Source organism: Anopheles merus, chromosome 3R (assembly GCF_017562075.2).
Source record: "Anopheles merus strain MAF chromosome 3R, AmerM5.1, whole genome shotgun sequence".
Taxonomy (NCBI): domain Eukaryota; kingdom Metazoa; phylum Arthropoda; class Insecta; order Diptera; family Culicidae; genus Anopheles; species Anopheles merus.
In genome coordinates this window covers 44,394,461-44,405,988 of record NC_054084.1, presented here as the reverse complement: position 1 = coordinate 44,405,988, position 11,528 = coordinate 44,394,461, and the positions used below count along the sequence as shown (strand labels likewise).

The window sequence follows — 11,528 nt, the reverse complement described above, 5'->3', positions numbered from 1 at the left end:
CAGACCAGTTGTCAGTCAAGTTTAACTCAAACACGTCTACGTGATCAGGGAGAAAGTTCGCTAATGGCATTGTCCAAATTGCTTCATTAGCACACGTGCAGCATCTTTTTGCGTAACCACATTTGAAAGCGATTGGATAACAGGTGTTAATGTTTTGGGTGGCTCTTCTTTGGAATGCAGTATACTTTTAAAAGAATGGTAGCTTAGGTTTTGCAGTTGCTTTGTATTTTTTGCTTATCATTTAGGATTAATGCATTTGTTACAACGAATATCCTGTGGTTGGTCCCACAACATAAACTCGATTAATTCAACGATATTTGGTAACAATTATGTCGAAAAATAAAGACCACAAAAAGAAAGTATGTAACTGGTACAAAATAGCTAATAAATAGAGTTGGTGGATTTTACAAATAACACAACTTATAAAGCACACCCGTTTGCAATATTTTTTTTTTTTCAATTTATTTGTCTCCACGCTAGCTTTTCAATAATCCCGACAACACATGTTGCATAGCTTGATGTTCCATGAGTTTTTGTACTCTGATCTATGTACCTACCCAGCTCATCACAACCATCAACATCATCAACATTCATTAGTAAGATTCTCTATCACCTTTACCGAGTGTATGCTTTCTCTATTGCAGTGATTTAATACATACCAATCTTTGCTGGCAGCGCTCCTGTATTTTGTGCTCTATTGCACAGGGCCCCGAAAACTGGGATCATATCCTTTGAACGGACAGACTCCGGTGGCTTGTGGTTCGGGTTGATTGAATTTACCGTTCACTTGTAACGACGACAACACCGACAGCTTCCGGTCGATCCGTCGCTGGTGCACGGGATGGCCATTAGCTGGGCAGGCCAACCCCGCATGCCACTTTCGACGGGCCACTGGCGCCGAATGTTCCTCTAGCCATTCTAACACAAACCACACAAACACAGACACAACAACCGGCAATGAGTGTGTATGTGTGTCGGTTTTCTTGTTATCGTGTGAAGGCTTCTGGCGCTAGGTAAAAGCCAAATGGAAGGCTATCATTTCCAATCTAATTTCGTACGAAGTGAAAGAGTTACACGTACCACGCACCCCGAATGCGTGGAATGCGAAAGGAAAAGCATGTGGTAACCCCATCCTGTCGCAGGCAGCGATGCAAGGAAAGGTGCTTAGGGATAAATTTATGGCATTAGCAGATACAGGTTCACTCCACAAGGATCGGTAAGCGATATCTTTATCTTGGGTTGCTTTCGGTTGCCATCGAATACCGAACCTCTCCATCAAGACGAAGGTGCTTGATTGGCAAGGTGCTTGATAGAAGAGCATGAAGAGGAGAACAGCGTCAAGCAGTAGTATGCTTGGTACGCTGGTTTCTGGTGAGCTGGGTCAATGCCTTTGCTAGCAATCTCATCTATCCGCGATGCATACCGCCCAACTTCCATGGACAACATTCTCCTATTCCCCCGCACACGTTGAAGGTAACGAAGGTAACAATGCGAATCACCGATCCATGCTGTACACCGCATGGTGTACAAGGACCGTCTTTATTTCCAACGTCTTTAAGGATCAGTCTGTTGGGTCAAATTTATTCAAGCCGAACGGCTAGTTAGTAGGGTGGGAGCGAAAACAGTCAACATTTAGTGCCGTTTGCGTCATTTGCATGAACAAGGTGGGAATAGAATGATGTCAAGTTACCTCGCTCGATTCTAATCGTTCGATTCAGGTATTCTTTAAACGCGGTGTAAAAGGAAACGAACGACTATTCACATGGCAATGAAATGATTCAATAAATCAGCTTACTTAAATTTTAAGTTCACTGGAAAATCGTGAATGAAATTAAACTAACTCGATACTACCCTATTTTTGATGGTGTGCCCCACTGCCAATACTAACGTGTACTAAAATGTAATGGAGCTAGAAATTTTGTAACAATACAACAACATCACAACAAATTTCCCTTAGAATTATCACAAAAAATATTTCAAAATTTATGTTGTAGTTGAATATTTATTTAATGGTTATTACCAAGCAAACTTGTTTTTAGTAAAATAATAATCCTTCCTTTTTTAACATATTTTTCCTTTTCTTTTTTCTGATACAATGTTGAACAGACTATCAGTAATTTGTTTTTTTTTTTCAGTATGATTGTCATACGTTTGATTTTGATTTAATCCGATAATCTCCAAACGACTTTTCACGATTATATGAAAGTAATAATACACCTTAACTTAACCAACCCCACTGAATTAAAACAGCAGCATAAATGTGTTTATGGAAGATGATAACGAATTTTAAACAGCAAACTGCTCATCTTCCGGGAAAACTACGCCTACCTGCTTTCGAATTTGGTCCTGGATGCGGGCAATTAGCAAACTGTCCACATGTGATACAGACGCCGAATGTAATCGGCCAGCTACAATGCACTGGCGCACTTCCTCTGCCTCGTACCGTAAGCCACAACTGTTAGTAAAATTGAACGGATGCCGAGCGTTGGGAAGCGTGTCTACTAGTTCCTTGCCGTCAACATCGGTGAGTAACTGTGGACACCAGAAGTCGTGTAGCTGTAAAAATTACATAAAGTATGTTAATGTGTAACAATATTTTATTTTAATAGATTTATATAGAATTAATTATGTATTCCATAGAAATTCAATATAAATGGATGTACTGAAGATGACGACAACTGGAATACGTAGTTTTAACCATGCTGATGATCATATCAACTTACCGTTACATTGCCTTTACTACCACGAACTTCGGCGGTATTCTTTAGCTGCCGCAGAGCGCTCGTTTTCATACGCCCAATACCTCCGCCGGGAAAATGCAGCTCAGCCATTACCTCCAAATCAACGCCCTCGTCGTTGGTCACACCAGACGACACCACTTTTTCCGGTGCTTTTCCACCGAACGCCCAAAGACACATCTGTATCGTGTATACTCCCAGATCCAGTACGGTGCCTCCGCCGAGACTCTTGAGCCGCAAGCGATCGACATCGGACAGTACGAACCCAAATTCTACCTCCACCTCGCGAATCTCTCCCAGCTCCCCACGGTCAATGCGCTCGCGGAGCTGACGATAAAACGGGAAAAATCGGGACCAGATAGCTTCCATGAGGAAGAGATTCCGTTCACTTGCCAGCTTGACGAGCCGCTTCGATTGGCCTTCGTTCAGACAGAGCGGTTTTTCGCACAGCACATGCTTCCCGTGCTGTAACATCAGCACTCCGAGCTCGTAGTGTGCGTTATTAACTGCCCCAATGTAAACGACATCTGCGAAAGGCCGTATGGACAACTTTATCCCATGCTTGTTGAGGTGAGAAACGACAGTTCTACCTACCTATGTTTGGATCTTTCGCCAACGCCTGATAGCCTTCGTATGCCCGTTCAATACCATGGAGAGTGGCAAATTTTTCAGCATCCAGCAGCTTTCGGGCAGCTACAGCTACTACCTGATGGTCCGCCGCTGGCAGCGTTCCGACAGCATTCACGAAATCGTGCGAGATCTTGCCGGCGCTAGCAATTCCCCATCGAAGTGGCGATCCCATCGTTGTTCTGTAGTTAGGTTACAACACAGTTGATAGTGTAACTGTCACGTAATGATACACCGATGCACCTTGATTAGACGGACAAGGGGCTAACTGCAACCGATAAAGGCCACCGTATTTATGCCGTAAAACTAAAATAGAAGGTGGTTGAGAATGGGAAACCACTTGTCTGAATACACAAAAAATACAAACAAGATATGCTGTCAACTTGCTCAGTTACAGCGTGGGACACAAGTTTATGTTTACCCATGTATATTTCGTGTAAAAAATTAACAATAAAAAAATGTCAGCTATCCTAATTATCGTGCTAAAATAAGAATCTTATAACTATAAAAAATCTATTGCTATTTTTATGATTACTATCAATGCTATATTTACTATCACTATTGATAGGCCTGTTTAAAAGAAGGGGGATGGCTGTTTAATCAGAATAAAAAAAAACTCTGCGTACATCTGCATTGGTAGAAATCTGTTCAAGTAGGGGAGTTGTTATCACCAGTCAAACAAAATCCCAGATATACGGTCAACTGAACACAAACATAATGATAGAGCAGAATTGCTATTTAACGGTAAAGATCATTTTCCTACCAGCAGGAATTTCATTGAACGATATTCTGGTGTGATTTTACTAGAACTAGAAACTAGAGCAAAAAAAAATAAAGTAAAATATATTATAAAAAATATACATTAAATATAAAATATTTGTTTATATTACAATCGTATACCGGTACATCTTTCTACGACAAACACACACAAAAGTACCGTAGAATAACTATTATCAAGCCAACTTCTTATATCTAGCCTATAGTTGTTTATTCAAAACAATGAATTTCTCCACAGAGAAGTGCCAAAACAAACGATGGCAACTGCAAAGATCACCAACACACAAACTCAACAAATAATAATGCATCACCATCGCGTTATCATTTGTTTAATGCCCTGCACATTTATGTGATAAACCACTGGATCTGTATTTGTGCACTCCATTTGTTCACTGATGAGGGTATTTGGGTAACTATATCTCAACGTATGTTGATTCTATACGCCAGAGGTCAATGTGGTAGACTAAGTGACAAAGATTAGATTTGAAAAAGGCAATGTAATTGAAACCAGTTTTTTGTAACATGATGTCACTTGCTCTTACAGCCCTTGAAGGATAGTTTATTGTTCGTTGAACAATTTAAACATTTTATAGGCCATGGACGATCACTTTGTTTATAATTCTGTAACTCACACACCTAGGGTGGATTTTTAATTGCAATGATTTTTTTTTAAATCGAGCATCTGACACATTCATCCCTCCCATCATTCGATACGAACCATCTGGAATATTGTGTACAAAAACGCAAGTAATGCACTGTACGGAACGCTGATTAGCGATCGTACTAATACAAACAGCGGCTCACACACCAGCTTCATCCCCTAGGCGGCACACATTCCAATTTTACCGGCCGGCTTCATTCGCTCTGTTAGGTTGGGGATTGTGTATTGCTGGTTGCGTTAGGCCCTTCGTATCTCTCGGTCGCGGTTAGATTGCACGCACACTAAAGCCGCGCTGTTCGAACGAGTTGTGTATAAAAATTGAAAGCCACACCTCGCGAACGGCGGTTTCCATCATCTTCTTCGCGCAGACATCGGTCGTGCTGGTTGATACTGCGGTTTTGACTCCAGGTTGACCTTGAGCGTTTTTGATCGGCACAAAGTGTGATATATTTGTTATTTTGGTGTTGTGAAAACTATTTATATACCTTGTATACAATGGCGAACCCGAATCAGGAAATTAAGTACACCAAGGTTAGTTTAATCTCATGTAGTAAATTGTATTTTATGATCAAAAAATGGACGAGGCTAATGGTATGGTTTCGCGGGTACACAGATCTTCATAAACAACCAGTTTGTGGATGCTGTAAGTGGAAAGACCTTTCCCACGGTGAATCCATCCACTGGCAAGAAACTGGCCGACATTGCCGAAGGTGATAAGGCCGATGTTGAATTGGCAGTGAAAGCAGCCAAGACTGCCTTTGTACGCACGTCCACTTGGCGCCAGATGGATGCCTCTGCCAGGGGTGCTCTGCTCTGGAAGCTGTCTACCCTGATGGAACGTGACGCTAATGTGCTCGCTTCGCTTGAATCGCTGGACAATGGAAAACCGTTCCCGAATGCCATGTACGATGTGCAGGGTTCGATCAAAACGTTCCGATACTATGCCGGGCTGGCTGACAAGGTCGGGGGTGATACGATCCCATCGGATGGACCTCATTTCACGTACACGCGCAAAGAACCCGTCGGTGTGGTGGGACAGATTATTCCCTGGAACTATCCGCTAGCTATGTTGGCATGGAAATGGGGACCGGCTCTGGCCGCTGGCTGCACGATTGTCATGAAACCGGCCGAACAAACGCCGCTGACTGCTCTGTACATGGCGGCGTTATCGAAGGAAGCTGGCTTCCCGGATGGTGTTATCAATGTTGTGCCTGGCTACGGTCCGACGGCTGGTGGAGCCATCAGCTCTCATCCGGAGATTCGTAAGGTTGCCTTCACTGGTTCCGTTGAAGTAGGAAAGATAATTATGGCAGCAGCAGCCACTAGCAATCTGAAGAAGGTTTCTCTGGAGCTGGGTGGCAAGAGTCCGCTCGTCATCTGCGAAGATGCTAATGGTAAGTATGGTGGTTCACGTATTTGATCAGTCATAAAAATTTCCATTGCATTCGCTATCTTTTTCATATCCACAGTTGACCAGGCGGCTATGATCGCTTACATGGCAGTGTTCGAGAACCAGGGACAGTGTTGTATAGCGGCTACGCGTACCTTTGTACACGAGAGCATCTACGATCAGTTCGTCCAGAAAGCGAGCGAACTGGCAAAGGCGCGCAAAGTTGGCAACCCGTTCACGGAAGGAACTGTTCACGGGCCACAGATCGATGATACGCAGTACAAGAAGATCCTCGGCTACATCGAGGTCGGTCAGAAGGAGGGTGCGAAACTGGTCACTGGAGGCAAGACAGTCGGCAACGAGGGTTACTTCATTGAGCCAACGATTTTTTCCAACGTCACGGACGACATGACTATCGCGAAGGAAGAAATATTCGGTCCGGTGCAGAGCATTATCAAATATCGCACACTGGACGAGGCGATCGAACGCGCCAACAATACCTCGTTTGGACTGGCCGCTGGTATTGTCACGAACGACATCAACAAGGCCCTCACCTTCAGCCATGCGGTGGAAGCTGGGTCCGTTTGGGTCAACACTTACCTGGCCGTAGTAAACCAGGCTCCGTTCGGCGGCTACAAGCAGTCCGGCATTGGGCGTGAGCTGGGCAAAGACTCGCTCGAAGGTTACCTGGAGACAAAATCCGTCTCCATCCGACTTCCAGCTAAAATTTAAAAGGGTCTGCTTTTCAGCGATTTCAGTTATCAAGATTTACGATTGTTGCTTTGTCGTGCTCTGTTGTTATTCAAAACAAATACATCTTCATCTTTACCTGTAGCTTTATTTTTGTGCTCTTATCTCAAGTCGCTCATCGCTGTGGAGCCGTTAAGTGCGGTCGAAAACAAGCCCTCGACATGTATTTTTGGGAAACGGCAGCGCTAAAGCAATGCGATAAATCTTCAGTCGACAAAGAAGACGCTGGGAGAAAACGGCTGCCAGCGCCAGCTGTTCGATAAGAGACATTGATAACATTACGGATAGCCAAAAAGGGACAGTTGAACATGGTAAGAGAAGGTGGTCTTTGCTTACATGTTAACTAATACACTTAATCTTTTGAACTCATTTTAAGCTCAATTTCCTGCAACTGAATGAATAGTTGTCATTAAACAAAATATTTAATTTTACACATTTACTGTGTAATTTTTTTTTATTATATCCTTCTTCTTCTTCTTCTTCTTCTATTGGCACAACAACCGCTGTCGGTTAAGGCCTGCCTGTACCACCCACTAGTGGGGCTTGGCTTTCAGTGACATATTGGTTACCATAACAGGATAGTCACTCCTACGTATGGGGTTGGGTCTATTTGGGGCTTCAACCCATGACGGGCATGTTGTAAAGTCGTACAACTTGATGACTGTACCATAGCGTACCATGACCCAACATTATATGTGTATAGTATACATTATATAATAGATTTTAAAAACCATTTCGTTCTTGCAAAATTTCATCCCAAACCCAAAACTGTTCGTTTACATGAGTATTTATCGAACGTTCAAGGAGCGTTACAAACACGTACTCGTACGATGTACGCATAAAAAACACCCATTTCTTGGATTAAATCTTCTACAACACAATCACAAAGCCCTGTGCAAACGAATTGACTTCTCAAATTACATCGGTTGGTTCCGGTTGGTGCGATTTCACCAGCCACGTTTTTTACATTAAAGCTTAATGCCATCCAATTATTCACCATCAAAATGGTACGAAAAATGTACCCTGGGCTGTTCCATGGAATGCCATACGATGAGCAAAAGGATGAAATAGAAAGAAACGGGTATATAAAGGAAACGCAAAGACTCCAAAGATTGTCGGTGCATTGATGCATGAAAATTAGACCAGGTGACGCTCCGAGCGCAATGAGGCGTCTAACGCTTTATGTGAACGATAGCGATGGGAGTATTAGATTAAATAATGTAATGCTATTTTTACACCAGACAGCATTGTGTTGCAGAACAATCCTGTGAAATTTCCCAGAGAAAAGGTATTCGTTTAAAGGTGATGCTTGAGACTGGATTGATGTTGGGAATGCGAACAATTCTTAGACTATGCGACACGACACGTGCTGCAAGATGCCACTGAACGCTGCACCTTTATTCGATGCTGAGCTTTTTATTGCATATTCTTCTTACTAACCCACGAAGACAGAAGTTTGAAACTAGCTTCAACAATTGCCTACTTATCGATACAATCATTTGCCTCACTCTTCACATCTTGTGCTCTCAGATGCCATTTCCATGTAATGCTAACCCAATCGTTCGTTTTGACGTACCCATCGTTGGTAGCCACTTGCATCAATCGGCTGAAGTGTGCTCAATTGAACGCCGAAATGGCATCAATGATGATAGCAATGCAGCACGCCATTGTCCAACTCACAGCAAAGACTCCACTTGACTTTGGCAAGGAAGAAATAGGAATCCAACGATTCGAAGAAATCTAAAGTCAAAGTAGGCAACAACTGAAGCATCATTCCACAGGAAGAGAGTGCATAGAGAGAGGGATAGACAGTGTGTGTGTTTGTGTGTGTGAGTGTGTGTGTGTGTGTGTGCGTGAGAGAGAGAGAGAGAGAGAGAGAGAGAGAAAGAACGATTGAGTGCAGCAGTCGAATGTCGGTTTCCAGCAAGTATTCGTCCCGTTTGAACTTTACTTCAAAGCATATTTCTATCAAACGTTGATAGTATTGGAGACACGGAAAGAAATGCTGTCTTGCTGGATGAGCTCGTGTACAGTGGAAAGAATGTCGGTGAAACACGAGGGAGTAGGTTGAAACGTAAAATTGTAAGACATTTTTCAGCCCGAGAAGTGGAAGTCTGTTTTGCATTGGCAAGCAAAATGGGGTTCCTTGTGAATGGAGTGCAGTATGAACGTCAGCAACGATCGGAATGTCGGTTGTTACTTTCTCCGGTACCACTCACAAAAACACCATTGTACAAGTTATTCCACGAAATCTTCAATGAAAGGCGGCCAAACGTACTGAAAGCCGAAAAACTGGATGCCAGAACCTGCATGGTTAGAAGAGATTGTCGCTGACGACAATTTAGGCTTAAAAAACAAAGCGTTGCTAGGTCAATAAATGCTGACTAGCTACGTTATGCAACGCGCCAGCGATGCGCGCTGGTTTAACGATTAAATGGAAAATAGGCTAAGAAGAATAGACTAAGAAAAATATGCTGATCGACGACGGTCAGCATTTTTAGAGTATAAAATCAATTGAATAAACTAATGAATGGATTATTTGCCAAGAACCAGTTGGTGCGTTATTATTGTGCTTAAGTCGGCGTGTACTGTGCCTGTCTTAAGCTGCTGCTCCGAAAGACACTTTCGTGTGCGCGACAAATGGTGGCTCCAGAGAGGACGCATCAACCAACGGTTCGGCAAGTAGTCAAATAAATCGGGAAATAAAAACCCGAAGTAGTAACAAGCCCGTAGAGGCGTGAATAGACCCCACAGCAACCCAAGCAGGGTTGTGATAGTGAAACAACGGCGACGGACGACGATCCGGCGTAGCCGATATACGACAGCCAGCCCAGGAAGAAGGGCCACGCACCAGTTGCCGACGAAGCAAAACCCGAGAAGCGCCTCGGCGGTGAGTGAGTGCAAAATAACTGTAAGTGCAACGACACAACAGTGAATAGAACGCGGTCATTACCGCTAGTGAAGTGACGCAATCGAAAGTGAACTCGATACTGCCAACGTATGAGGCAAATGCTGAACTAGTGAAAAGGTGACCAATACGTGTACGCCGCGAGCTTCGAAAGGTGCATCCGTTCTCGCAACACAACATGACACCGTCAGTTTAGCGCCAGTTGAAAAAAAAAAACAGTTATCGTAAAACGCGTGCGTCGCAAGTATCGGACGTTAACTCCGACGAAACGTGATTATAAAAGTCTGCATAACGAAACACGTGTGCCGCGAGCTAAATATTGCATAAGGCATCCGACGCAGTGCAACGTAGGAAGAGCAAATTGATGAAATTAATTGTGACGAGTGTATCCATCGTGTGTATGACCGTCGTGTGTATGACCGCCGACCCACCGCTAAGAAAACATCGTTCCGGTTGAGTCAACCATCGTTCTCGGTTTGAGGGCAACCGGCACGTAATACAGAAGACGTCGTATTTGATCCTGAGAAGACCAACAAGCAGCAGTGAAGACATCACTCCCGATCCAGCCGTCCCTGACCAGCCGAATAGGAGTTGACTCTGCTGAAGCGGATCTGAACCAGGGTGAGTTCAAGATGGAATATGATTTTAAAAAGAATCCGAATGGGCACTGCAAATTATGCACGAACCCAGATGAGATAGGGAAACTGATAACTTGTATTGATTGCGACAGGTGGTTTCATTTGTCATGCTTAGATATAAAATCACCTGTTAAAGATTTTTTATGCAAAAAGTGTAAAGATAGGGAAGTTGAACGGCAGGAATATAGGTCAGCACTAATGCAAACGCAAAAACTGCTGAAAGAAAAAATGACAAATGAAGAAGAAAAAGAAAAAGAAAAAGTAAGAATAGAAGAAGAGCTAAAACGGCTACAAGAAGAGATACAAAACAAAAAATCAGAAGAGGTCAATGAAAAACCAATGACAAGTTTAGACGTAAAACTGTTAACTCAGAGTTTAGACAAAATGGTTCAATCGTTGTGTTCTAAGGACTCGAAAGTAACACTTTCAAAGCTTCCAGATTTCGATGGAAGCTATAAATGCTGGCCTCAATTTAAACAAGCCTACGAAGAAACTTCCCGAGCCTGTAAGTTTTCAAATTTAGAAAACATGAATAGGCTGCAAAGGCATCTGAAAGGCGAAGCACTTCGTGCGGTTAGCGGGTTAATGCTTAACCCAGAAAACGTTCCGCTTGTATTAAACAGGCTCGACAAAATGTTTGGAAATGCTGAAAGCATTTACAAGTCTTTACTGTTAGAATTACTAGCAGTAAAGCACATAACGACAGATAATCCCTCAGCATTTTTAGAATTTTCCAACGCTTTGCGCAATCTCATTGATAACATGGTGTTGTTGAAACAAGAAGGTTTTTTGAATGATCAGAGGCTGCTAAACGATTTGACATCAAGGTTTTCAACCGAACTTCGGAACGAATGGTTGAAACACACAATAAGTAGGAAACAAGATAATAAGAATCTTACGCTAGAAGACCTAGCAGAATGGCTGAAACCCTCTGAAGAACTGGCCATTATACTGGCCGCGAACGAAGGAGTAGCCAAACAAGAAAGGTCGAACCGTCAAAACATGCAGCATCGTCATAAAGGGCCAGAAAAGGAAACGA

General features: G+C 43.0%; 2 protein-coding genes across 2 annotated transcripts; one reads left to right on the top strand and one right to left on the bottom strand.

The window, feature by feature from the left end:
• Window positions 1-1,982: 1,982 nt before the first annotated feature.
• On the bottom strand, window positions 1,983-3,731 carry LOC121596412 (trans-1,2-dihydrobenzene-1,2-diol dehydrogenase-like). The gene is made up of 3 exons (XM_041921318.1): window positions 3,333-3,731; window positions 2,724-3,265; window positions 1,983-2,556 (listed from the first exon to the last, which is right to left on the bottom strand). The coding sequence occupies exons 1-3, from the start codon at window positions 3,538-3,540 to the stop codon at window positions 2,287-2,289; spliced, it is 1,020 nt and encodes a 339-aa protein (XP_041777252.1). The 5' UTR covers window positions 3,541-3,731; the 3' UTR covers window positions 1,983-2,286.
• Window positions 3,732-5,115: 1,384 nt separating this feature from the next.
• On the top strand, window positions 5,116-7,027 carry LOC121596411 (retinal dehydrogenase 2-like). The gene is made up of 3 exons (XM_041921317.1): window positions 5,116-5,334; window positions 5,417-6,197; window positions 6,273-7,027. Exons 1-3 carry the CDS (start codon window positions 5,299-5,301, stop codon window positions 6,923-6,925), a joined length of 1,470 nt encoding a protein of 489 aa, XP_041777251.1. The 5' UTR covers window positions 5,116-5,298; the 3' UTR covers window positions 6,926-7,027.
• The last annotated feature ends 4,501 nt before the right edge of the window (window positions 7,028-11,528 follow it).